Raw genomic sequence first — 27,539 nt, 5'->3', positions numbered from 1 at the left:
GAAGCAAAGACTGAGAGAGATATATCTTTTATAACTGGTGTACTTGATCTGATATTGAAAGATATGAACAAGAAAGGAAAGAGTATTTTCAAGAAGCAAGACAGAAAAGCTGTGCAGGAAACATCGAGGGAAAGGTTTAAGATATGCACACCAAGGTGGAAGCCAATCGGCAAACCCAGAATTTCACTTGGAGCTCCAGGGTTATGCTCACGCTCTCAGTTGCATACACGAAAGTTCCTAATTTTGTTATTAGCAAATTGTAATGTCTCTTAATTTTTTGAGAGGATCTGGATCTCCATAAATCTGTCCAAAATTATACAAAAAAATATATAGCAAAACATATTTACCTATAACGATATCAAGATATAGACTTGATCGATCAATAAAAACTTGTGGTTAGACAAAGAAATAATTAATGATAGTCTCTTTCTCAATGAGCTATACTGCAAAATTAATGAAGTTAAAGATATTGTAGTAATTAATGGTGTACAACTTGAACGTACATGATAGGTTATAGAAATTAAAAGAAAATCCTCTCTCAACAATGGTGTTGTAATAATAATATGTATACTATTAATATGCTTTTATATAGGCTAATTGATATTGTATTAAATTCAGCATCACTATTTTAACAAACTGAGATTACATAGATCTACCAACACATGAAAGAATTATCTATAGAAGGCATGTTATTTTAGCAAGATGAGTGGCTTAAGGGGTTGTTGTGCAACTTTTAAATGTACTTGCTCGTCCCGAGTAAAGAAATATCAGAAAAAAAACTCAATAATCATCGAGGATTCGCAGCACTTCAAAATAAAGGAAGAAGGCAAACATGCTTTAAATAATTTCATGCATCCAAACATACAATCCAGCTAATTGTGCAACTCTATCTTTCCCAACCCAGTCGTGCTCACCAAGACTTTATATTTTACCCCCTGCTATTTTCTCTTTTTTTTTTTTTTTTCCTAGGCTTCTTTAGATTGTCGCATACCTTTTTACACCGAATGCACACATTGTGATGAATGCCCCCGTTACTCAGCACGTCACAACACATAAAGTGTTTTGCATACTCATAATTCAAGCTACAGTTTGACGCAAAAGCAAACATGGGTCTTATGAATACTCTGGTTACTAAGTAGCTCGAATAGCGGAGTAGTTCATTCAAAAAAAAACAAATAAGCATAGTTAATTTATTTCAAGACTGTATATGCACACTTTTTTTTTTTTTTTTTTTTTTTTTTTTTTTTTTTTTAAGAGGGTAAGGAGTGAAGACAAGGCTCGGCTGGTACACAACAAAATCATGTAATCAACCATAATTGCATAACCATCTAGAATTGCATACTCTTCAGCATTTCCTAAGATATGACCATGTTTGAATCCTTTCAGACTTGATACTATCACTACTCCAAGTGATTACCAAGTTCATACAAAGAGCAAAAAAAATTTTCTTGGGGATATCACAAAGTTTCGTTTGGGATTGTATCAACAGCATAAGCATACTACCCATACAACAAATACTAAATACAAACCAAACAAAAATAAGATAAAAAAAAAAAAAAAAATAAGAACTTCCTAAAACAAACACACCAAACAATGAAATAAACCATCAATAAGGCGACACAAAAACAAACCCCCACTCCCCCAAACTTAAAAGATGCAATGTCCTCAGTGCATGAAAACAAAAAGAAGAAGAAGAAAAAAAAAAAAAACCTGAAAAATGAGAGACAGAAACTTCCCTAAAGCGGAGGACAAAACTACTAGGAATTTGGGCTCATAAGGTGGTCAAATGTGGCTCCACGAATGAGCAAGCAGTCATTGACAATTGTGATGATAGGCTTTAGGTTTTTTTTTTTTTTTTTTTTTTTATGCCACGGTTGTGTAAAGTGACACGGGGTACCTTGTGGTGAAGGCTGGACTCTGCAAGCTTTTTATCCTTTAACATGACCCTTTTATAAGTGGACCGGCCTCCAATCTTGCTACAATCTCAATTAGGTGCTTATTCTCCCCTCCATCTTCTTTTGAATCAATTAAGCAAGTTTCTAATGGATCTTCATACCTGTTATCTTGAAAATACTCATGAACCAAAGGATCAAAAGCATCGATTCTAAAGCACGTGTTATCTTCTAAAGGGTGTTTTACAGTTTTAAAAACATCGATTTTTACTTTTTCATCTCCTACCCTAAGAATTAGCTCACCTCTTTGCACATCAATCAATGCCTTACCCGTGGCTAAAAATGGTCATCCAAGAATGAGAGGTATATCAACATCTTCTTCCATATCCAACACAAGAAAATCTGCAAGAAAAATAAACTTATCTACCTTGACAAGCACATCCTCCACAATACCTCTTGGATATTTAATTGATCTGTCAGTCAGTTGTAGAGATACTGTGGTGGCCCTTGGTTCTCCAAGTCCCAATTTTCTGAAAATAGATAAAGGCATTAGATTAATGCTAGCACCTAAATCACATAAAGCTTTGGAAGATGAAAGTGAACCAATAATGCAAGGTATTGTAAAACTCCTTGGATCTTTTAATTTTGGTGGCAATTTATTTTGCAAAATTGCTGAACATTCTTCAGTGAGTTTTACTGTCTCTTGCTCTTCCAGTTTTCTCTTGTTGGAAAGGATCTCCTTCAAGAACTTTGCATAGCTAGGCATCTGAAGAAGAGCCTCTACAAATGGAATATTAATGTGCAATTTCTTAAAAATATCTAAAATTTTTGCAAATTGCTGATCAATTTTCTGCTTCTTCAATGCAAGAGGGAAAAGAGGCTGAATCACTATCTTCTTAGGTACAAACAACTTCTCAGCAATGCTGTCTGGTTGCACTTTAGGTGCTTCCTCTTTCTCTTGTTCTTTATGCCCAATTTCTTTGACATTCTTTAGTGTAATTGCCTTCACATGCTCCTTTGGATTCTTCTCTGTGTCACTAGGCAACGTTCCTTGGGCTTTCCTTGATATCAAATTTGCCAACTGCCCCATCTGAGTCTCCAAATTTCTGATCGAAGCTTCTTGATTCTGAAATCTTGCTTCAGTGGAGCTTACAAACTTTGTCACAAGTTCCTCCAAATTGGGCTTCTTTTCTTGAGGAAAACTCGGAGGTGGTGGTTTCATTGCATTTTGATTGCTCCATGAAAAATTGGGGTGATTTTGCCAACCAGGGTTGTAAGCACCGGAGTAAGGATTATCCTGTTGTTGCCTGTGAAAATTACCAACATAATTAGTACTTTCAGTAGAATTAGCAAAAGGGTTACCTACTTGACATTCATTGCTAAGATGGTCTCCTCCATATAGATCACAACTTGTGCTCTTCACTTGCATGATTGGGGCACTCATATTACCAATCTTTTTGTTCAATGCTTCCAATTGAGCAGAAATTGTTGTGATTGCATCCACTCCATATAATCCTGCTGTCTTTCTTTGTGGCGCTTTATCAGACTGCCATTGGTAACTGTTTGAAGCCATCTCATCCAATAATTCATACGCTGCTTCTGGTGTCTTCTTCATTATAGTGCCTCCTGAAGCTGCATCAATTATAGAACGATTAGCAGGAATTAAACCATTATAAAAAGTTTGTACCTGTAACCAAATTGGTAATCCATGATGCGGGCATTTCCTCAACAACTCTTTGTAACGCTCCCATGCTTCATATAATGACTCTCCATCTACCTGCATAAAATTAGTGATATCATTACGCATCCTTGCAGTTTTAGAGGGAGGAAAATATTTAGCTAGAAAGCGCTGAGCCAATGCATCCCAAGTTGTAATAAATTCTGCAAGCAAAGAATTTAGCCAATTCTTGGCTTTATCTCTTAAGGAAAAAGGGAACAGTCTCAATCTAATTGCATCGTCTGTGACACCATTCTGCTTGAATGTATCACATATCTCCAAGAAATTTCCAATGTGAGCATTTGGATCCTCGTGGGCTAAACCACTGAATTGGTAGGCTGACTAAATCATCTGAATAATCGTAGATTTAATTTCAAAGTTATTTGCTGCAATGGCTGGCCTTCTAATGCTAGAAGCAGTGCCTCTCAATGACAGCATTGTATAATCCATTAAAGAACGTGGAGCTGCACCGTCTTCGAGATTCTCCAAAAGTAGAGGATCCTCTTGATTATTATTGTTGTCTGTCATATTCCTTGTTTGCCTTCTTCTCAATGCTCATATTGTTCTCTCAATTTCTGGATCAAAAGGTTCAAGAATCTCCAATCTTCGTCTAGTGTGTGTTATACACTGGAAAATCTGAAAACAAGAGAACTTGAAAAAGAAAAAATTATATAAATATAAAAAAAAAATGGAACAAGATCTAAAGTAAAGCTAAACTAATGATTTCAATATTGCCTACCTATAATCCCCGGCAACGGCGCCAAAAACTTGTTGTGTCGTTTGCAACAACTACTAGCAAGTATACTAGTCTCAAGTAATATAGTATAATAAAATACAGGTTATCGTACCCAAGGGATTGCGTAAACAAGTACTGAAAAATTAATTAGTCTTAAGTTTATCTAGATAATCAAATCTTAGAATGGTGATCTTTAAAACTAAAAATATTAAAATCTAAAATATTAGAAACGAATTGCAGTAAAACTAAAATTAAGAATTCAATGAGAGAAAATGGCTAAGACTTCAGGCTCATCTATGACTTCTCTGCACCGCTCAATTTACTATGGTCAATGAATTTATTTAATTAATGTGACAAAGGGTTTTCCTAGATTAACCAATATTCTTTCTCAAGCAATATTAATTCTACTTCTATTTCACAACCTAGATATCTCTATATAGATTTAATGAAATAGATGAGCATTAAGCTTTGTGAAATCCTCTAGCTTTCAACACAAGTTAATCATGCCTATGACTATTGCATGTATCAATTCATATATCTCTCTATCCAATTAATCCATAACCTATATTACTAGAGCACTCATGTGATATCTCCTCTCGGTCTCAATCACACAAAACAATTCTATCAGAAATTGATCAAGTTCCTAATAGCATTAAGCACATAATATAAACTCATCATTAGAAAAATAATTCACTGACCAAAGAGTAAAAGATTGATCACAGATCCATAGATAGACTAACCCTAGTCTTAGCCTGAGAAAATTAGTTCATAATAAAAGAAACAAGAATATAATCCAAGAAATAAATCATATTGAAAAAGTAAAAACAAACTCTTTGATGAATTTTATTCTTGATTCTCCTTTCTCTTTTGTTACACAATAATCTCTCTCCAAGAATGGGTAAAATTCAGCCTCCCAAGGAGTAATCTTAATTATCCTTAAATACCCAAAAGAGTCCTAAACGAAAAAGGAAAGAAAAACTAATAAAAACCATAAAAGTGCCCGACACGACCCAGACCGTGTCTAAATGTACGTCACCACAGCCTAGGCTATAGTGTTTCCTGTCCTCATTATTTTATCTTCATTCCACCACCACGGCCGTGGTAAACCACCAAGGCAAGGCCATGACCTTCAAACTTGTCAGCTAATCTCAATTTTTTCAAGCTTTGAATTCCAATTTCATTCCAATGTTCCAATCTACTCAATTAATGCCTGAAAATTACAAAAATTCTTCAAATCAATAGCTGACCATTCATATTTCAAACTTAACAAAAATTAACATCAAAACACAGAAAACAAATGAGAAATTAACTAGAAGGCTATAAAACAAACCTAAAAACACTAAATTTATGCAACTTATCAGTACTCGCAAGCTTACTGAGTCTATCGGGGTATAGAAATATAAGCAACGAGGTCGAACCCACAAGGATTGCAAAGCCTAGAAAGTTTAATTTATTCTTAACAAATTATATTTTCAGTCTAAAATAATGAAATTGAAGAGACAATGTAAATAAAAAAATTACTGTAGAAAAAGAACTCAAGGTATTGAAACTACCAAGGTTTTAGAATCCACCATTGAGGAGAAAGAAGTTCTGGTGCTATTTATGCAAGAGTGGCTTAAGGGGCTAATAACTCGTCATAAAGTGAAGGGTGATGCTGATGCCTTTAATGGCCGGTAAGCCTACCGATGGGCTGACATCCTTGAGGACGTTCAGTCTAAATCTAAGACATAAATGTAATAATTTGGAGAAAATAGTTGTTTAACTCACCAACCCTTTTGCTCTCTGGAAATTTCTTCTGCAAAACCTTAATGCAGTCCTGTGAAATTAAAGAAAGAATCTCATAAAAACAACCTACCAATAAGCAAAGTACATAAGTTGGAAAAATGCAACATCAAGGCAATGATAAAGAAAAAGGACCAGTTTACAGAATCAAAAAGCTAACTTAAGGAAGTAGGCTTGAAGTAGAAATTTTGTCCAAACAATACAAAAATCAATGTGAAATTATGATTACAATGCATTTCCAGCAGCAGATAGCCATTGCAACACAATATCCAGAAGTAGAAACCACTTTTGTGGTTCAACTAGCATTTCTGAGAAACTAAATCATGGAACTAAACCAAATCTATAATCACTTTGTTACAGTACACAAAAAATATTGAAAAGAATCCAAAAAGGAAAAACTTAAAAAGGGAAGAACAAACCTTCGCAACATCAAGACACTGACAGTCCATAGCTGCAATTGATACCTGCTCATACAGTGTCCATTCTGCATCAAAAAAAAAAAAAAAAGTATTTGTTGGTCAAAATTATTTGAATGGATGAAAAGCAGTACAACAACCAGAAACAGCTAGCAGGCAAATATATTATATTGATTAAACACAACTAAAACAACAATTTAAAAAGTTATATTGATGAAACACAACTAGAACAACAATTTAAAAAGTGTTAATTGAGCCTATACTATGAATCACAATTTGGCAAAATAATAGAATACTGTATCCAAATTGCAGATTGAACTAACTACCAATTGGATCCATAAAGTGGTCATCCAAGTAATCCTAAAGATACAAAATCTTAAAGTGTATTAAGGAAAAAGGTTCTCTCTCCTTTTCTGCTTCTTGATTCTCCTTGACCTTTTACCACCAATTTCACATCAAAGGCTTAAGATCCAATTTCACCATTTACGGCCAGATCTTTGGCCATCGTTAACGACCGAATGTTGCAATATCGACGTACAATAGGCCAAATCCAGTCGGTCGTGCATCATTACGGTGACTTCCAATCACATTCTAGCAGTGGTGGCCGGCTGTAGACATTTAATGGGTGGGTGGAGGTGTTTTTGTTAATTTTTAATATTTTATTATAAGGGTGTTTATAATTAGCTAATTAACAAACTTGGGAGGTGTTTTTGTAATTTTCACATGCTACTCGTAATAACTACCTAATTCAACTTTTTCAAAAATCTTACCCAAAATAATAAAATAAACTATGTTATTCGTAATTTGTTTTTTTTTTTTTTTTTGTTTTTTTGTTTTTTGAGTTGCATGCAAGACAAATCTAGCTTTTTAATCCTCCCTCTGAAGGATAGTGTTCTAATCATAATATACTATCCGTATTTATTTTTATCTAGGGTAAAATATATAATACAACGTATGTTGTACACTTTTTCTATTATTATTATAACAAAAACTTAAATATACAAAAAAGAATTATGATAAATATATTTCATAAAAATAATAGATTTTCTTACAATTAGAGGTCTTTTAAATGTTTATTGATAGAGAAAGATCTTGAAATTATAATAAAAAGTTTAAAAAGAAAGTATAAATTATATAAAAAAATTTAAAGAATTTTGTAATTAATTAACTTTTAAATGGTCTCATATAACCAAACTTTAGTAATAATATAGCCATTCTTTTTCTCAAAAACTAGCCCAACCTTAGTTTTCTCAGGGCTACACGATTGGAATCATCTTTCGTATAGAATTCTTTCAGAAACTTCGATAAGATTTTTATTATTTGATCAAATTTCAGATAATTAAATTAATAAATTATCTGTTAAATATTGATTTTGAGTTTAACTAAAATACAATAATGTGTATCTTATTAGGTTTAGGAAACATCAAGCTTATCTATATATATACATATAACAACTCCCATAATCTCACGACAACCCTAATTGATTCTCATCATTATTTTCTTCTTCTTGCAAATTCAGAATGGTGAAGATAAAAGTTCACTATCCCTCTCTTTCTCTTCAGAATCATTCATCAAATTCACACAGAGCCACTGGCACTGCCACCGCCGGCAAAAGTATTCGTTTTCCATGCCACCCAAGTAAAGCCGGAACCAAACCCAACACAAAAATCAACAAAAACTTTGAATCGGTTAGAAGAAATAAAAAGAAAGCCCTTGAGCCTGCAAAACACACATTCGAGAAAGCCAAGAGTAGCTATAAAGTGGATTCCAGTGAAACTGAGGTGAAGAAAGGTTTCCAAAACACTACTGCCATTGAAGTCAAAGGGTTCGATGATGAAGTGGGTTCTGATCAAAACCCTACTGATCAGGGTGAAAGGAAGAGGCTAGTTATAAGATGGAAAGTTACGGCAGATGGGAGGACAAAGATAATCAAAGATTCGAATCCGAATGGCGAGCCACGCGCAAACTTGGAAGGTAATGGTGATCATGAAGCAAAGACTGAGAGAGATATATCTTTTATAACTGGTGTACTTGATCTGATATTGAAAGATATGAACAAGAAAGGAAAGAGTATTTTCAAGAAGCAAGACAGAAAAGCTGTGCAGGAAACATCGAGGGAAAGGTTTAAGATATGCACACCAAGGTGGAAGCCAATCGGCAAACCCAGAATTTCACTTGAGGCTCCAGGGTTATGCTCACGCTCATCAGTTGCATACACGAAAGTTCTTTAATTTTGTTATTAGCAAATTGTAATGTCTCTTAATTTTCTGAGAGGATCTGGATCTCCACTAAATCTGTCCAAAATTTCATACAAAAAATATATAGCAAAAACATATTTACCTATGACGATATCAAGAGATATATAGTACTTGATCGATCAATAAAAACTTTTGGTTAGACTAAGAAATAATTAATGATAGTCTCTTTCTCAATGAGCTATACCGCAAAAATTAATTAAAGTTATAAGATATTGTGGTTAATGGTGTACAACTTGGACATACATAATAGGTTATAGAAACTAAAAGAATAATCCTCTCTCTAAACAATGGTGTTGTAATAATAATATAGGTAATACTTTACTGACAAACTCTTCATACTAACTTTTTTTCACAAACGTGACGTGGTAGCTGACCAATGGATCCTGTTTGCCCAACAATGGGTCCTACATGATCAATTACGAACTACCACGTCACGTTTGTGAGAAGAGTTTGTCAATCTATCTTTATTGTAATAATATATACTATTAATATGTAGTTTTATCTAGGTTAATTAATAGATTACATTCAACAGAACTATTTTAACAAATTGAGAAATACATAGATCTGCCAACACATTGAAGGAATAAAGTATACAGATATCTATAGAAGGCATGTTAATGAAATCACTAAGATTTTGAGGAGAAAGAAGTTTTGGTGCTATTTATGCAAGTGTGGCTTACAGGGTTAATAGGGTTCCAACCATTATTTGATGAAGATCAACAAAGTCATGTGGTTCATAGTTGTCAAATCGCGAATCGTATCATGTATCGTAAGATATGTCTTTTAAAATAATAATAAATTTCTAAAAATTAATATCATCACCAAGATTAATTAACGAATTTTGTAATATTATTGGCTTTAAATTATAGTATTATATAATAAAATTAATCACAAAATTAAGAATTTATATCATTCTATTTCAATCATTTAAATCATCTCCAAGATCAATGCCAATATTTATATCTTCACTTGTGTTATTATTATCATGCAAAAGGGTAACATATCTTTCTCTTCACTTTCTCCATACAAAATGGGTAAATTTAGATGGGTTGGGTGACCCAGCTCCAACTCCAAATTTTTTTTTTGAGCCTTTGGCCCAAATTAACAAAGTCATATCGATATCTTTAAGGATAAAAACTAATACATATTGTATCATAGAATACATATCAACGTATTGAAAGATTTTGGATATATTCTCTAATACGTATCATTAGCGACCCATATCATAGGATATATATCGCATATCATATGATACTAATAACCATAATGTGGTTGACTGGTTATCTACAGTACTGAGTTCTGTTTGAAAGAACTCAGATTGCAAGGGGGAACTTAGCGAAATTTTTTAGTCTAATATAACATGTATTATAAATAATACTAATTATTTTTTCTTATACAACATATATCTAATGTTTCGACATGGAGAAAGATCTTGAAAATAAAATAAAAAGTTTGAGCATTTTGTAATTAAACTTGTAAATAGTCTTATAACCAAAACTTCAGCGATCATAACGAATTTTTTTCCAAGAAAACTAGTCCAAATATGCGATTGTTATCATCATGTCTAATGGGTACATATTCTTTTTTTTTTTTTTTTTTTAAATGATCGGGGGTATCTGAGCCAACTTATACACATCTTAACTAATCTCTCAAGACCCTGAAACTACCAGCTGAATAAGAACTCCAATGACCTCACCTATTAGCAACCGTAGGGACTCGAACTTGGGAGACTATGTCAGATCGTTCTCTTGCTTTTTCACTATCAAGAAGGCTCGAATTTAGGAGACCATGTTAGATAGCCCTTTGCCCTTTTATCATCAGGCCAACTTGTGGTGGTTTACGTATTCTTTTGTTACCAACGAGCTACATGCCTGAACTATTAGAGTCACAAATGTTGAAATAAAGAGAGTTTTGAGGAATCATATAATTGTATATTTCTGTGTATTTTAAACTATAAAAAGGAGACCTTTATATATAGTGGAGAAGGCCAAAGTTAATAAGGAAATACACTATATGGAAAGATTCAAACCTAGCATAATTACAAGAAAAATCATATATTTTAGGGATATTATAAGATACTAATATATATACTAACATCCCCCCTCAAACTCTTGGTGGCGAAGTCAACTGGAGTTTGGAAACAAGATCACCATTTTGACCAGGTGGATGGGATTTCGTAAAAATATTAGCAAGATTATCTTCAGAAGAAACTGAATGTAACTGGAGGACACCCTGCTGAAGATGGTGGCGGATGAAGTGACAATCAATCTCAATATGTTTAGTACGTTCATGAAACACATCATTATGTGCAATCTGGATGGTACTACGATTATCACAGTGAATAGGAGAACTTATGATTGAGGAACACCCATATCTTTCAGAAGGCAGTGTAACCACAAAAGTTCAGATGTCGTATCAACAAGAGTGCGATACTCAACCTCAGTGCTAGAATGGGCAACAACAGACTGTTTCTTACTATGCCATGAAATCAAAGAAGTACCAAGTAAGAAACAATAACCAGTGGTGGAGCGACGATCAGTAGGATCACCAGCCCAATCTGCATCAAAATAGGCCCGTAGCTCCAGAGAGGAGTGGGATGAGAAGTGTAGACCATGAAACAGAGTACCCTTGATGTAGCGTAGAGTTCGAAGAACTGCAACAAAATGGGTAGATCGAGGTGCACTCATAAACTGACTGACCAGATGAACAACATATGAAATGTCAGGCTTGGTGACAGTAAGATAAATGAGATTGTCAACTAACTATCGATAAAGAGTTGCATCTGCAAGTGGAGAACCATCAATGGCCAGAAGCTTAGTATTATACTCAAGTGGACTAGTGGCTATCTTGTTGTCTGTCAACCCAGGTTTGGAAAGTAAATTAGAGGCATATTTTACTGCATATTGTTGTTAATTCAGCTCTTTTTTACTTGATGTTGTGACATAAAGAGTGGTCTAATGCTATGATATAAGGAGTGGTCTGATGCTGTAATATAAGAAGTGGTCTGCAGTTGAATGAAAATTCAGTTTGAACTTCTGTGTTTTTGGTGATGGAAAAATTAGAAAATGTTTGGTTTAAGGGGAAATGTTAAGCAAAGGTGCTGAGAAAGTTTAAACAAAGTAGACATCTAGTTTAAGGGGAAATGTTAAGCAAGAGGAAAAAGTGAAACAGAGTAGTTTTAGAGGAGCTGGGTCTATTTTGTAATGATTGTGCAAGCTACGTGGCTTAAGTGTAATTATAGAATTTAAAAGCACTGCCGTTTTATAAGTAACAATGGCTATATAAGTGCTTATGAACTGTAACAGAATTTAGTTAATAAAAATTCCAGATTCCGTATTTTCTTCTTACTGAAACTTCCTTTGCACTTTTCTTTCTTGATTTTACAAAATCCTTTACTGGCCAACTAATTGAATTTGATATATTTTTGTTGAAAGCTACTCGCTTTCTTTTTTCTTGAATTCATCTTCTTTCTTGCTTTGTTCTTGGTTTTGCATTTTCCTGGCTTTTCGATTTTTTTCTTTTCTTTTCTTTTTCTTTTTTCTTTTTTCTTTTTTCTTTTTTCTTTTTTTGGTTGGGTCAGGGGTATTCATTTTCAGCCCTCCATTACCATATCTTTGAAGCTTCGAAAACCCAACGAACCAGAAATATGTGACCAAGAAGTCTCTTGGCTCTGGCAAAACTCCAAAAAAGAAGGCGGCGATTGGCTTTTGATGTCATTCGCTTCACCAGGGCTCTTGCTTCTTTGTCAAAGATAGCAACAAACAAATCTTGCGGTCCCTCTCTTATGTTGCCATTGTTATCGGTAGACGCTGGAGTTAATTTTCTCGACATTGATGAGAAAATACTCACTGCCATGGTGAAAGAGAAGAACTTCGAATCTTTGAGTAATCTTGGAGGAGTGAAGCAAGTTGCTGCAATTCTTGGAACCGACGAAAAGAATAGTGTCCAAGGTAATGAGGCTCAACTTCTGCATAGAGCGAATGCTTTTGGTCAAAACTGTTATTAAAAGGCAGATGCAAATTTTTTTTTAGTTTTGTTTATGAAGCATTCAAAGATACTACCGTTATCATTCTTCTACTCTGTGCAGTACTTTATCTAGCCTTCGGAATTAAAGAAGATGGCTTGAAAGAAGGGCGGTTTGATGGCAGCAGTATTATATTTGCTGTGTTTTTTGTTGTAATTGTCTCTGCCGCGAGTAACTTTAAGCAAAATAGACAATTTGAAAAGCTTTCTGATGACAGTGGTGACATAAAAGTTGAAGTAGTGAGAGATGGCAGGCGCCAAGCCGTGTCAATCTTTGAAGTTTTAGTGGGTGATGTTATGTGTCTGAAGATCAGCGATCAAATTCCGGCTGATGGGTTGTTCTGAAATGGTCACTCTTGAAGTTGGATGAATCTAGCATGACTGGTGAAAGTGACCATGTTGAGATCAATGGCAGCAAGAATCCTTTTTTGCTTTCTGGCACAAAGGTCACAGATGGTTATGGTTCTATGCTCATCACTTCTGTCGGTATGAAAACGGCATGGGGAGAGATGATAGTTCTATTAGCCGTGACTTGGATCAGCAGATTCCACTGCAAGTTCGCCTGAGCAAGCTGACTTCCTATATCGGAAAGATTGGATTGGCAGTAGCTGTGCTGGTCCTTCTTGTTATGTTGATTCGTTACTTCACAGGCAACACCACAGATGAAAGAGGAGACAGAGAATTCAACCGCGGCAAGTCAAAGGTTGACGATGTAATGAATGCAGTTCTGAGAATTATTGCTGCAGCAGTCACAACAGTGGTGGTTGCAATCCCTGAAGGTTTGCCTCTGGCTGTTACTCTCACTCTGGCATACTCTGTGAAGCTTATGATGGCAGATAATGCATTGGTTAGAAAACTCTCTGCTTGCGAAACGATCGGATCCGCCACAACAATCTGCTCAGACAAAGCAGGCACGCTTACATTGAATTAAATGAAAGTGACAGGGTTTTGGGTTGGAAAAGAAGCATTGAAGGATACGGATATAGCTGCTAACATTTATGAGTTGCTACAAGAAGGGGTTGGTCTAAACACAATGGGTACTGTTTATCAGTCAAACTCTAGAACACCGCCTGAGATATCTAGTAGTCCAAACTGAGAAAGCAATACTTGCCTGGGCTGTGTTAGACTAGGAAATGAACCTGGATGTGTCAAAACAAAATTGTGACATAATCCATGTAGAGGCCTTTAATTCAGATCAGAAAAAGAGAAGTGGTGTCTTGATGAGGAGGATCAACGAAAAGGTTGTTCACACACACTGGATGGGAGCTGCCGAGATAATACTGGCCATGTGTTCGCATTATTATGACATAAGTGGTACGATGAAAGTCATTGATGGTGAAGAAAGAATGCAAATTGGAACAATTAATAAGGGTATGGCAGCTAAGAGCCTGCGATGCATTGCCTTTGCTTTTAACTTCTGATTATCAACAGTGTACCAGTAGAGCCGAGAAAAGGAATTAACGAGGATGCATGTGAGTTTGTTGTTGCAACTCTCCAAAACCAGCCATGGACTAAACTTATCCTGACAGAAACTTGCAAAAGAAGTCGGACTCGTAAGACTTGATGCGGTTACATGCCATAATTATGCAATTATGCAGTTCAAAGTGCAGTTCAAAGTGGTTTAAAGGAGTTATTTAACTGCCTCTCTTGATCTTTGATGGAAGGTTAAAGGCAATGGAAAGGAGTAACTTGGTCTCTAGCCTAACAATATATAAAGATATCATCTTCTCCATCAAAGATAGATCCCAAAAACACAATAGGTTGGGAACCCATACCTTTGTATAGTGTTCATAAATTTATAGATACCATGTTAGGAAAGGTTGAAGTTCCCATCTCATTCATTCTATTGATGATAACCACGAAACATTCTATGTAATTCAGATAGAAGTCACTTGATCAAAAATTAGCAAGCGAAAAAAAACACAACAGCAAAAATTATTGAAATATATGGTAGGTAGCACACTGGATTGATTAAGAAGCCAAACAAGGATTCAATTCAACTGGGCAACAACACATTAATTTAAAGAACGACTATAACTCCGGATTAACATATACTGTCAACATGAAATAAAGTCATTCTCATTTCCATTGTTCGAAATAACATAAAAGAATTCAATACACAAAAACGTGCATACACTCAACATGAAACTAAATACTGATTTTCACACCTAAAGTTAAACTAACCTTGATTGAATTTTCGAGCACACCAACCATCTACAGCGTCACAAACAAAGCTGAAGTAATATTGTAAACATAATAAATTATTCTTATTAAAAGTCTTAAAAATCAATAAATTAATTCTTATTCAAATTCTTATTCCTACTCTTGAGTGAAATTGTAAATTATCTGAAATCTGTAGANCCTAAAGTTAAACTAACCTTGATTGAATTTTCGAGCACACCAACCATCTACAGCGTCACAAACAAAGCTGAAGTAATATTGTAAACATAATAAATTATTCTTATTAAAAGTCTTAAAAATCAATAAATTAATTCTTATTCAAATTCTTATTCCTACTCTTGAGTGAAATTGTAAATTATCTGAAATCTGTAGAATCAATATCCTATCGGTATTGGAAATTTGTTAATTTAACTCTTAATAAAATTTCTTTTCGTAAAGGCATATCACAGACTTGTTACATAAATAGAGTATACTTCTTTGACACAAGAAACCATAATTCCCTAAATCAATTTAAATCCTTGCCAAAAATAAATATAAAAAGACCTACAGTAATTTTTAACTCTTATATAGATAGTAGTATTGAGAAACACTAGTTTTAGAGCAATTATGAATTGAAAAATGTCTTGAAACTTTTAAAAAGAAAAGAGAAAAATACAAAATTAAAAGGGTAATTTTAGATATTACATAGAAATAGGGGCTAATAGTTTCATTGTTGGGATGCGTATATAGTATCACTCATTAATAAATTACTCTTATTAAAATTCTTAAAAATCAATAAATTTATTCTTATTTAAATTCCTACTCCTACTCTATCAGTAGAATCAGTATCCTATTGGTATTGGAAATTAATAAATTTAACTCTTAATCAAATTTCTATTCCTACTAGTAAAAGCATATCACAAACTTATTATATAAATACTAGTATACTTCTTTGACATAAGAAACCATAATTCCCTCCCTGCATCAAATTTCTTGACATTTCCCATTCAATTCCATGGCAAACCTTTTGAAGAAGATGTTAACTCTGTTACAGGGCAAATTCGAAAAGAAAGAGGAGAAAGACCATAGGGATGATGAGGATGAAAAGAGGATTTGGGAGTCACTTTCAGAAGATATATTAGGCGAAATTATCTGCAAATTAAGTTTACGTGATGCTCTTAGTATGAGTAGGACTTGCATGTCAGGGAGATGTGCATTGCAAAACAATGTCCAAAACATTGTCATCTTCCCATGGATGATGTTACCTTATGAAAGGGAAACCAACTGTGTGAGATTCTTTGATTTGTCTGGAGGCTTTCTTTATAAATTCAACCTCCCCAAGAAATTAGGAAGAGTCAATTGGTGTTTTGGATCTTCCAAAGGTTGGCTTATAATTGCTAATGGCCCTCAACGCAATCCCCGAAGTTTTCTCTTCAATCCAATCTCAGGTATACATATTCAGCTACCTCCTCTCACGACAATTCCATCTTTTCAAACTTACCTAACTCACCAATCTGAATTGAAAGTTTCACGAGATATTGATCAATTTTTTGTTAAATTTGAATTATCGTCGACAGATTCTACGAATGTTATAGTTGCAGGAATCATGTTTCCATATGATAAGTTGGCAATTTGCAGGCCAAAAGACAAGAGTTGGACTATCTGGGATTATGATACTTATTTACGAGACATCCTATATTCTAATGGAATATTGCATGCTTTGATCCACACAGAATTACCTTTCTTGAACACATCCATTAGGGTAGGGGATGAGGATGTTATTCTCAAAATATATCAGTCCCTTGTCCTGATATCCAACAATATAATGAAATTGAATTTGAATTAGGATCGACAGCGGTTTGTGGAGGGCTCGAGTCATATTTGGTGGAGTCCAAAGGTGAAATTTTACTTGTTCAAAAGATGCTTGAACATACAGCTACTCAAATAGACTACTATGATCATTATGATACTAGATGTCTATTTAATTATGACTCAACTCGGATTTTATGTGTTGAAGATTGGTTATCCTACTATCCATCCATCGATACAACTGGGTTAAATAGCTTGGATGATCAATATTATTTGTGTCACAACAGAGTTCATACATTCTAGATAGAAATCTCAACTACTTGGAAGGGAATTGCATTTTCTTTTTGGATGAGAATGGTCATGTTTACGAGGAAGATTATGATCTGGGAGGAAATCTTCTATTTTGTGAACCACATCCCTCTCGCGAATCGGGTATTTTTTATTTTAAAGATAAAAAAATATTACGTGCTTTCCCAAGTTTCAAGAATTTACCAGATTTTCAAATGCGTTGGTTTTTACCCAATATATGGTAGAAACAAAGTTGAAGTAATTCATAGGTTTTATTTATTTATTTTTATCATATCTTACATGTATAAGCTCGGAGTTAATGTTAACTTGTTGTCTTTATTCATTAATATAATCCCTATTATAAGTAACAATTGTTATGTATATGGAGTTTGTAGTATTTGGGGTGCTAGTTATCGTGTACTCTATTAATTATTACATGAAATCTTAATTTATTTTGAAATGAATTTGAAGAAAATTGTGTAGAAAGAGATATATATGAAAGTAGGATATCCTTGAAGAATATCCATGGCATGTGTTCATCTTAGAGAATGCGTGAATTAAATAATTAGGTTTTGGTGCCTTGCACTTGGACTTGGAATTGGTTTGCCTCTTTTGATGAATCATGAATGTTGGTCTACCACGTATCTAAGCTAGCTGCTAGCCTGCCAGATACTTTTTACAAATAATTAGGTAAAGAGCGAATCCACATTCACCACCTCATTCAGTCATAGCTCAAAAAGGTTCATGGAAATTGCCATATATATAAATATGCCCACTCCTTTACTTAATATGAATTACTTTAGTTTGGTAAAATAACCAAAGCTTTTGAAATTATCTTTTCCTTATCCTTATATATGACGCTGGCATTCTACAGGTTTAAAAACTAACAGTGATAATTCTGACTATTTTCAATTCTTAAGAAAATTATAGATAACGTGTAACATGGACATATATATTTGGTATTGCCATGTCTCTGCATATTAGCCTATATGGCAGAGGATGTATAAGTATGGAAATGAGCATCATATCAGTAAGACAGCCAGCATATTCATTGTAACTTAAAGCACACATGTGATATATTTCAGCATACAATTTGAATTTTCTTTCATTTGAATCAATGTCTTATCAGAATTGGATGTATTGAGAGTACAACCAGTATATGACATATTTTTTTAATTTGTATGCTAGCTAGCTAGCGGTTGAGAATGTATTGAGAAAAGCGACTCTAATTTTGATCAAACTTCTATACAAGCATTCAAGTCCATCTTCAAAATCTTGAATGCACAACTCCAGGTTCTTTAGCTGTTCTGCAAATCTGCGACTTGCTTCATGTTATCAGATTTGCATGTCTTGTGTTTTTACCAATGAGAAACTGCAATGAAGCATCCACCTTCACAAATTCATTTGCTTGTGTTTCTCTCTCTACACAAGCCATCTTTTGTGTTCCTTCTTTAGAATGCTCTCATTGTCTTGTTAGAGAAAGCATTTCTATTCTTCATGACCTTCAGATCTCCCAAGGCCTTTTGCATTGCCTTTTTCGCCGCCTTCCTTGAGGCCAGGTACTTCCTAGCCTCACTTGTGAATCCATTGTCACTTCCACATCTTCAGCACATGATGGACAGAAGTTCTTGTGTTGATTCCTTTTTTTGCAACAATGCATCTTTAGCAGTGCTAGCTACACAGATCCCTGCAATATATATATATTATATATATTACATATATATTTTTTTTTTTTCCATTCTCTGAGAAATTCTTATTGATTTCTCAAATTAATTGAATTACTGCAAACTGGAGGTCTAAATCTATTCTCATGATATCATCATCCCTGCAAGTGTGTGACTATGCGCTGATCAATAAAGTCTTGGAAAGTGCACAGAGTGCTGGAAGATGCAGTACTGGTGCAATGGTACAACGAACTTTCTGTATAAGCAGGAATGTGTTTCTTTGTGTGGTTGACTGTGGTTCAATTGTGTCTTTGTTGGTGCTGACTGTGGTTCAAGTCTTCAGGAAAAAATACTTAGCTACTGTGGCTTTGTTGATGGTGTAGTTGGTATACTGAATAATTGAAAGTCTGCTTACTAAGTAAATTGTGCTGAAATTTACATGCGGCTGCAGGTAACATTGTGCTGAAATTTACATGCAGACTGCAGGTAACATCAGCCTGCAAAACTCGTTCCATTGATGTCCTGAATGGTTGATTCTTGTACTGAATAGTTGAAGATGTGTTAGTTCAGTCTGAAATGTAGCATTAGATATGCAGAGTTAAAATGTAGTCCAGCATAAGATGTGCAGTGTTAAAATGCAGTCCAGTGCAGAATACAACGCAGTTTAACATCAGATGTGCAGAGTTAAAGTACAGTTTGATTTGAGGGGGAATGTTGACTATCAGCTGATCAATAAAGTCCTGGAAAGTGCACAGAGTGCTGGAAGATACATGGTTTAGTTTTAGGGGGAATATGAGTATGCAAAGTACCTGGGTTAAATTCTCTCTATTCTAGACTTTCTCACACAAGGCATATTCTAACTTTCATTTCCTGCTTGTACTGCATATTGTTAATACCTGATTACACAAATTTATATATTAAATATATATGCACGAGTGCACAACCATCATGTTTCCTACAGGAAACTAGTTGTTCAGGAGACGGGTCACATAGTTTGCGGATCATTGAGAAAGAAAAGTAATATTTTTTCTCATGAGAAGATATTAGTGTGATTTTGAAGCTCTGGTGGGAGACATTGTATAAATGCAGCTAATATAATGTTCGATCCAAATCTGAAATCATGTACCTAATTGAATAAGCAGAAGAGATTCCTCTTGTCTCTCTTATTCATTATATATATATAGACATATAGTCACAAAATGAAGGCAGATTGAACTGAACAATCAATTTCTAGGCATTTTCAATTCCAAAGGAAGAAAAAATGGCTCCTTCTTACCAACTCGCTCTAACAGTTTTCCTTCCGACCACACCCAATTACTTCAGAGTTGATCAGCATCTGAGCAGATTAAGGGCTTCTCAAGCTACTTCTACATCATCAATAAGCCATGGGATAAATGGCCTTCAAGATTTGCATGATTGTGTTGATAAGTTGCTTCAGTTAGCTTCGATTCAACAAGCTTTAGCCCAAGACGAGTTGTTGACTGGATCTCTTAGACTCTTGGATATCTGTGGCATTGCTAAGGATTCCTTGGTACAAACCAAAGAAGCTGTGCAAGGCCTTCAATCAATTTTCCGCAGAAGAAGATGTGATGATATTGAGCTTACAAGTAAGGTTAAGAAATACTTGACCTCCAGGAAGACAGTAAAAATGACCATCCAAAAGGCCTTGAAGAATTTGAAAGCCATGAAAAACCAAAGAATCTCTCCAATCTGTGAGAAAGATGAGTCAAACGCCACAATTTGCATATTAAGAGAGGTTGAAGCAGTCACTTTCAATGTGATCGAATCCTTGTTGTCCCTTATCTCAGGGCCAAAGGTTCCATCAAAGCTAAGCAGCTGGTCAGTAGTTTCCAAGCTAATCCACTCAAAAAAGGTAGCAGGTGAAGAAACAGAAATTAATGAGTTTGAAAATTTGGATGCTGAATTGTCTACCATCATCGCTCACAAGACGAGCAAATCCGATAACATTCAAAACCAGCTTAAGGAATTGGAGTCAAGCATTCAAGATTTTGAAGATGGCCTTGAGTCCTTGAGCAGGCGTCTGATCAAAACTAGAGTCTCTCTTCTCAACATCCTCAACAATTAGATTACAAAATTTTGATACTCTATACTTGTACATCAATCAAATACACTTGTATATTCCTATTGATACTAAATCAATCAGATAAATTTTTTCTCTGATATCTCAATCTTCCCTCTTATCTGAGAGCGTATTCTTTTGCAACTAAAATATTTTGTAGATTATACTTGATTTTCTACTTGCTTGGAGACGAAACTAACATTCTATCATAAGCAACTCTGGATATTTCTTCTATTTCAGAAGTAAAATGGAAAAAAAAAAAAGTAACTTGGGTGAATAAGTTCAGTTAATCTTCAAATGCTTCACAAAATTTACCCCATGAAAGCCTTAGTTTTGAAATAAATCAATAATGAGACTGGATCATTAGTTTATGTCAATTTTAAGTATATATTAGAGCTGTCAAGATTCCAATTGTCTCCAAATATATTGAAAACCATCAATTAATGAAATTCAAATGGTAGATTCAATTCTTACACGTTTTAAGCAACGAAAAATGAGCTGGCTGTCGTGGTGTTACAGTGCACTATGCAATATGTAATAACTAATATTTCTAACATCAAGGAAAGCAATTAATCAGCATAGGACCTCAAATTTTTTATTAAATATTTGCAATTCTGATGTCAACCGCCCTCGTATGCTGAAAATTATAGTAGTTCTAGTATCAATTGGTTATGTTTACAGACTTTGTCTCCTGATTACATGAACCGATAAATATACAATTATCATGTTTTATATAGGAAGGCAAGCCAAACTGGATTGCTATCCCATGTACTGCTGCAGAGGAGACAGAGTCAACGCAATTCACAGCCTCTGAATCAGAAAGAAAAAAAAATTTATGAATTGTTAGCAACGTGAAGATACTAAGTATGATTTTGAAGCTAAAGAAAAAGAGTTGGGTAGCAGGTGGGAGACATTGCATAAATGTAGCTGATATAATGTTTAGATCACATTCCTAATTAAATAAGAGAAGAGATTCCTCTCGTCTTCCTTATCTCATAAGTTGCTACAGCTGTCCCACATTCAGCAAAAGGATTTGGTTGATGAGTTGTTGAATGGATCTCTAAGACTCTTGGATATCTGTGGCATTGCTAAGGATTCCTTGTTACAAACCAAAGAGGCTGTACAGGAACTTCAATAAATTTTCCGCAGAAGGAGGGGCGATGATATTGAACTTACAAGTGCGGTTAAGAAATACCTGACCTCCAGGAAGACAGTGAAAAAGACAATCCAAAAGGCCTTGAAGAATTTGAAAGTCATAAAAAACCCAATCAACGAGGAACACGCCACAACTAGCATTTTAAAAGAGGTTGAAGCAATCACATTCAATGTGATTAAATCTTTGTTGTCCCTTATCTCAGGGCCAAGGAAGCTAAGCAGCTGGTCAGTATTTTCCAAGCTAATGCACCCAAAAAAGGTAGCATCTGAGGAAACAAACACAAATGGGTTTGAAGAGATGGATGCTAAATTATCTATCCTCATCGGTCACAAGACAAGCAAATCTCAAAACATCCAGAACCAGCTTAAAGAAATGGAGTCAAACGTTCAACATCTTGAAGACGGACTCGAGTCCTTGAGCAGGCGTTTGATCAAAACTAGAGTCTCTCTTCTCAACATCCTCTACAATTAGATTGCAAATTTTTGATACTCGTATATTCTGTTGATATTAAATCAATTATACGCACAATTGTGAGCTGTTAAGCTCTGGAACTGAGAGAAAACGTAAAAGAAGAAGCAAGAATTCTTTATCGATTTGCTTAAAACAAAATGGTACAGTAAATGGCACCTTTATAGTGCTGATATAACAGTAACTAACTGTTAAAACAAACTGAAAGTAAACGGCAGATTGACTAACTCAACTCACTCTAATTCTTTACTAATTTCCTCCCTTAAGCTGGACAGCTCTGACTCTTACTCTTGACTCTTTTCCTAACATCCTCTCGTAAGCTGAGCTGACGATTGAGAAATATTAAGAGTCACTTTGGTGAATTCTGATACTGATGCTATTTCAGCCAAACTGAAACTAATGCCTAATACTGAAGCTGTTACAACAAAGTCAATTTTGGTAATATGGGGAACACATAAGACATTTTTAAGATAAAGAGACCTAGAATGACATGGTAAAGAGGTATAGCCAGTGTGAGATATAATTAGAAGCTCACCATTCCCAACCTGAAGCTGCTCGCTGCCTGAGTAAGTGGAGTTGCCAGTGAGCTAAGAGAGATTTGCTATCATATGACCTGTGGCGCTTGAATCCATATACCAGGAGGCATCCTGGACTGTGGAGGGTACTACAACATAATTGGCAGTGGGATTAGCATAATGTGATGGCTGATTTTGTGACAAAATCACCTGATTATGAGCGTTTCATGATGTGCTAGGATCATGAATCATTTGAGGCTGTCTCGAGACTGCTGAATTAGATCCCGCTAGAGGACTGACTTGATTGACTTGAGTAGAGTTCTGGCTTCCAGGGTTATTGTGAAATGGTGCTCTAAAATAACCAATTGAGGTAGACATTGGACCTGAGTGAAATCCAACTGGTGAAGTCATTAATGCAGGATTGTAAGGAGGTTGGTGGGAATTTGGAGAGGAATGCAACAATCCTGGAAAACCAACTGGTGGTCTGGTGGAGTAACTAGGAGCAAAATTAGATTGCATCATGGAGTTGTTTCCTCCGGTAAAGCTTGTATCGAATCTATGATAACAATTTAGAGCTAAATGCCTTGTTTTACCGCAGACTTGGCAAATAAGCCTGCCTCTTCTAGCTCCTCGTCCTCTTCCTCTATTTCCGACAAATTGAGGAGAAAAAAAGGTAAGTTGTGGTGCTGGATTTACAAACTGACTTGGTACAGCATTCACAAATTGACTTTGTGCTGAATTCATAAACTGACTAGAAGCTGGATGTACAAGTTAGCTGTGGCTAAGTCCAAAAGTGGGGTTGTGTTGTGAAAAACTAGAAGATTGCATGGTTGAAGACTGAGGTTGTTCACTGTGATATCATGAAACTACCAGCTGAGTAAGAGCTCCAATAAGTAGAGACTCGAACTCGGGAGACTATGTTAGATCGTTCTCTTGCTTTTTTACCATCAAGGAGGCTCGAACTGAGGAGACCATATTAGATCACCCTTTGCCCTTTTATCATAAGCCACCTTGTGGTGGTTTACGTATTCTTTTGTTACCAACGAGTTAAATGCCTGAACTGTCAGAGTCACAAATATTGAATTTAAGAGAGTTTTGAGGAATCATATGATTGTATATTTCTGTGTATTTTAAACTATGCAAATGAGGCCTCTATATATACTGGAGAAGGCCAAAGTTAATAAGGAAATACACTATATGGAAAGATTCTAACCTAACATAATTACAGGAAAAATCATATATTTTAGGGATATTATAAGATACTAATATATATGCTAACATCCCCCCTCAAACCCTTGGTGGCGAAATCAACTGGAGTTTGGAAACAAGATCACCAAGTCGATCAGGTGGATCGGATTTCATAACAATATCAGCAAGATTATCTTCAGAAGAAACTGAATGTAACTGGAGGACACCCTACTGAAGATGGTGGCAGATGAAGTGACAATCACTCTCAATATGTTTAGTACATTCATGAAACACATCATTATGCATAATCTGGATGGCACTACGATTATCACAGTGAAGAGGAGAACTTATTGATTGAGGAACACCCATATCTTTCAGAAGCTAGCATAACCACAAAAGTTTAGATGTCGTATCAGCAAGAGCGTGATACTCAGCCTCAGTGCTAGAATGGGCAACAACAGACTGTTTCTTACTACGCCATGAAATCAAAGAAGTACCAAGTAAGAAACAATAACCAGTGGTGGAGCGACGATCAGTAGGATCACCAGATCAGAATAGGCCTGTAGCTCCAGAGAGGAGTGGGATGAGAAGTGCAGACCATGAAATAGAGTACCCTTGATGTAGCGTAGAATTTGAAGAACCGCAGCAAAATGGGTAAATTGAGGTGCACTCATAAACTGACTGACCAGATGAACAACATATGAAATGTCAGGCCTAGTGATAGTAAGATAAGTGAGATTGCCAACTAACTGTCGATAAAGAGTTGCATCTGCAAGTGGAGAACCGTCAGTGGCCAAAAGATTAGTATTATACTTAAGTGGACTAGTGGCTATCTTGCTGTCTGTCAACCCAGCTTTGGAAAGTAAATCAGAGGCATATTTTTCTTAAGTGAGATAATAACCATCCTGATTTGTTCCTGATTTGAAGTAACTTCAAGGCCAAGGAAGTAGTTAAGATGTCCCAAATCCTTCATCTCAAAATTCTGACTAAGAAAAGTTTGAAGATCTCGAATACCAGCAATTTCATCACCAGTAATAATCATATCATCTACATTGAGAAGAAGAAGAAGGATAGTACCTACCCCAATAATGCGAAGAAAGAGTGCAACATCATATGGGCTAGAAAGAAAGCCTTGTTGAGAAACCACTGACTGAAATTTCTCAAACCACTGGCTTCCAAGGTTTATGTGGAGGATGCTCATAGCTAGGTGGAGGTTGCATGTAAACTTCTTTAGTAAGATCACCATTAAGGAAGGCGTTTTTAACATTCATTTGAAAAAGTTCCCAACGCCGGACAGTAGCAACTGCAAGTAAAGATCTGACAGAGGTAAGTCTAGCAACAGGAGCAAAAGTCTCCTCATAGTCAATCCCATACTCCTGGGTGAACCCTTAGCAACAAGTCGAGCCTTGTAGCGTTCAACTGATCCATCTGCTTGAGTCTTGGTTTTATAAATCCACTTGCATCCCACTGCAGCTTTACCATGAGGCAAGTCCACCAGATCCTAAGTATGTGTTTTGACAAGAGCATTCAATTCATCAGACATAGCTTGCTACCAAAGAGGGTTAGTACGAGCCTCACGATAATTGTGAGGTTCGTGGAGGGTGGCAAAGATAGAGAAACGGTGATAATCATGAAGATGAGTAGGAGGAACACTTACCCGACTGGAACGACGAGGTTCAAGGAGTGGAGAAGACTGAGGAATGGGTGGTGTGGCAAGTGGTCCATCAAACGCATCAACTGGATTGGGTGCAGCAGTGGAGGAACTGTTTGAGGAGCTCAGAATCTCTATAGAAGAGTAAGAAAATAGAGCAAAAGAGGGATCAGTGAATATGAGTGAGTGGTTAGAGGAGGAAGGGGAGAATGTGGATATGCTAGTAAATGGTTTGTGTTCCCAAAACTCCACATGACGAGAGACTCGAAGACGTTTGGAGATAGGATCATAACAATGATAACCTTTTTAAGTTAAGCCATAACCGAGAACGAGGTTCAAGTTTGGTCCATTCATGAGGAGGAAGAGTAACAAAACAGGCACAACCAAAGACACGAAGTAAGGAATAGTTAGGAACCATACCATAGAAAAGCTCATAAGGAGATTTGTTGTGAAGTATAGGTGAGGGTACTCGATTGATTGTGTACACATCAGTAAGAGTAGCTTCACCCTAAAACTTTTCAGGTAAAGAAGCAAAAAGGAAAAGAGCTCTTAAAGTATCAAGGATATGACGATGTTTTCGTTTGGCACGACCATTTTATTGAGAGGTATAGGGACAAGAACGATGTGACCATGTGCCTTGTTGATTCAGGAACTCAAGGAGAGTTTTGTCATTGTATTCCATGACATTATCTGAACGAAAAACTTTACTGGTACGAGAAAATTGAGTTTGTACTGAAAAGTTTGGTAAACACGAACAAGCTCAGATCGATGTTGTAACAAGTATAGCCATGTATAACGAGAATAGTCATCAACAAAGATAACAAAATAACGAGATCCCCCCTCAGTAGGAGTGGGTGCAGGACCCTAAATATCAAAGTGAATCAAATCAAAAGGTGCAGTCGAAAAAGAGTCACTTATATTAAAAGATAAATGAGTGTTTGCCAAGTTAATAGGAAACACAATCAAGAGACTCAAAACCTATAGAACCTAGGTGACCTTGGGAGGCCAAAAGATGAACACGAGGTATAGAGGCATGACCCAGCCGAGAATTCCATAATTGGGAAGAGATGGCAGGAGCAACAATGGAGCGAGACAGATGGGATGGAAGCTGCAAAGAAGCGAGCTCCAACAGATGTCCAATCTTACGGCCTGTCCCAATGAGTTGACCCGACAATGGTGGTGGTTGTTGAAGACCTTGCCACGGTGGACCTTGAAGATTGGACGACGGTGGATCTTGAAGATCGTGTGACAGTGGAGCTTCAAGATCGTGCGACGGTGGTGATCGATCTTGAAGATCCTGCGACGGTGGTGGTGGATGCTGAAGGTTGTGCGACGGTGGTGGTGGATGTTGAAGGTCGTGCGATGGTGGATGCTGAAGGTCGTGTGATGGTGGATGCTGAAGGTTGTGGATCTTCAAGTTCGTGCGACAGTGGTGGTGGATCTTGAAGATCGTGTGACGTTGGAAGTTGAAGATCGTGCGATGATGGTGGTGGACCTTAGGTTTTTTTTTTTTGATTCAGGTGGCAGATCGTTGGGAGAGATTCTCGGTGATGAGTGGTGGTGGAATATAGACAATGTGCAGTGGTTGGGGAAGATTTTTGTTATATGACTGCTTTTGGGACAGAGATCTTGGGGAAGGAGAGCTGCAAGATCTTGGGGTTTTTTTTTTTTTTTTTCTGATTCAGATGGAAGATCATTTGGAGATAGATTTGGGAATTAAGAGGATGGGTTTTTTT

The 27,539-nt window shown here is 35.9% G+C and overlaps 3 protein-coding genes, 1 non-coding gene and 1 pseudogene across 4 annotated transcripts; 4 read left to right on the top strand and 1 right to left on the bottom strand.

The window, feature by feature from the left end:
* Positions 1-1,935: 1,935 nt before the first annotated feature.
* On the bottom strand, positions 1,936-4,137 carry LOC116133938. Its single transcript, XM_031419602.1, has 4 exons — positions 4,032-4,137; positions 2,571-3,947; positions 2,346-2,459; positions 1,936-2,228 (listed from the first exon to the last, which is right to left on the bottom strand). Exons 1-4 carry the CDS (start codon positions 4,135-4,137, stop codon positions 1,936-1,938), a joined length of 1,890 nt encoding a protein of 629 aa, XP_031275462.1.
* Positions 3,596-3,702, top strand: LOC116133962. Its single transcript, XR_004128626.1, has one exon. It is a non-coding gene; the product is annotated as a small nucleolar RNA R71 (small nucleolar RNA).
* Positions 4,138-11,866: 7,729 nt separating the features above from the next.
* On the top strand, positions 11,867-14,482 carry LOC116133937 (annotated as a pseudogene).
* A 1,517-nt stretch (positions 14,483-15,999) lies between these two features.
* LOC116133935 lies at positions 16,000-16,830 on the top strand. Its single transcript, XM_031419601.1, has one exon. It carries the CDS (start codon positions 16,000-16,002, stop codon positions 16,828-16,830), a length of 831 nt encoding a protein of 276 aa, XP_031275461.1.
* A 3,176-nt stretch (positions 16,831-20,006) lies between these two features.
* LOC116133934 lies at positions 20,007-20,831 on the top strand. The gene has a single exon (XM_031419600.1). It carries the CDS (start codon positions 20,007-20,009, stop codon positions 20,829-20,831), a length of 825 nt encoding a protein of 274 aa, XP_031275460.1.
* Positions 20,832-27,539: the final 6,708 nt, after the last annotated feature.

The sequence above is a fragment of the Pistacia vera genome, unplaced genomic scaffold, assembly GCF_008641045.1.
Source record: "Pistacia vera cultivar Batoury unplaced genomic scaffold, PisVer_v2 Contig277, whole genome shotgun sequence".
NCBI lineage: Eukaryota > Viridiplantae > Streptophyta > Magnoliopsida > Sapindales > Anacardiaceae > Pistacia > Pistacia vera.
Note: the sequence above shows the minus strand (reverse complement) of the source record. Positions and strands in the feature narration are given on the sequence as shown.

Coding starts and splice junctions, on each gene's coding strand:
- LOC116133934 (XM_031419600.1), top strand. CDS start 20,007: ATGGCTCCTTCTTACCAACTCGCTCTAACAGTTTTCCTTCCGACCACA.
- LOC116133938 (XM_031419602.1), bottom strand. CDS start 4,137: ATGACAGACAACAATAATAATCAAGAGGATCCTCTACTTTTGGAGAAT. Junction 3,948..4,031: donor TACAATGCTGTCATTGAGAG/GCACTGCTTCTA, acceptor TGATTTAGTCAG/CCTACCAATTCAGTGGTTTA. Junction 2,229..2,345: donor ATCAATTAAATATCCAAGAG/GTATTGTGGAGG, acceptor GACCATTTTTAG/CCACGGGTAAGGCATTGATT.
- LOC116133935 (XM_031419601.1), top strand. CDS start 16,000: ATGGCAAACCTTTTGAAGAAGATGTTAACTCTGTTACAGGGCAAATTC.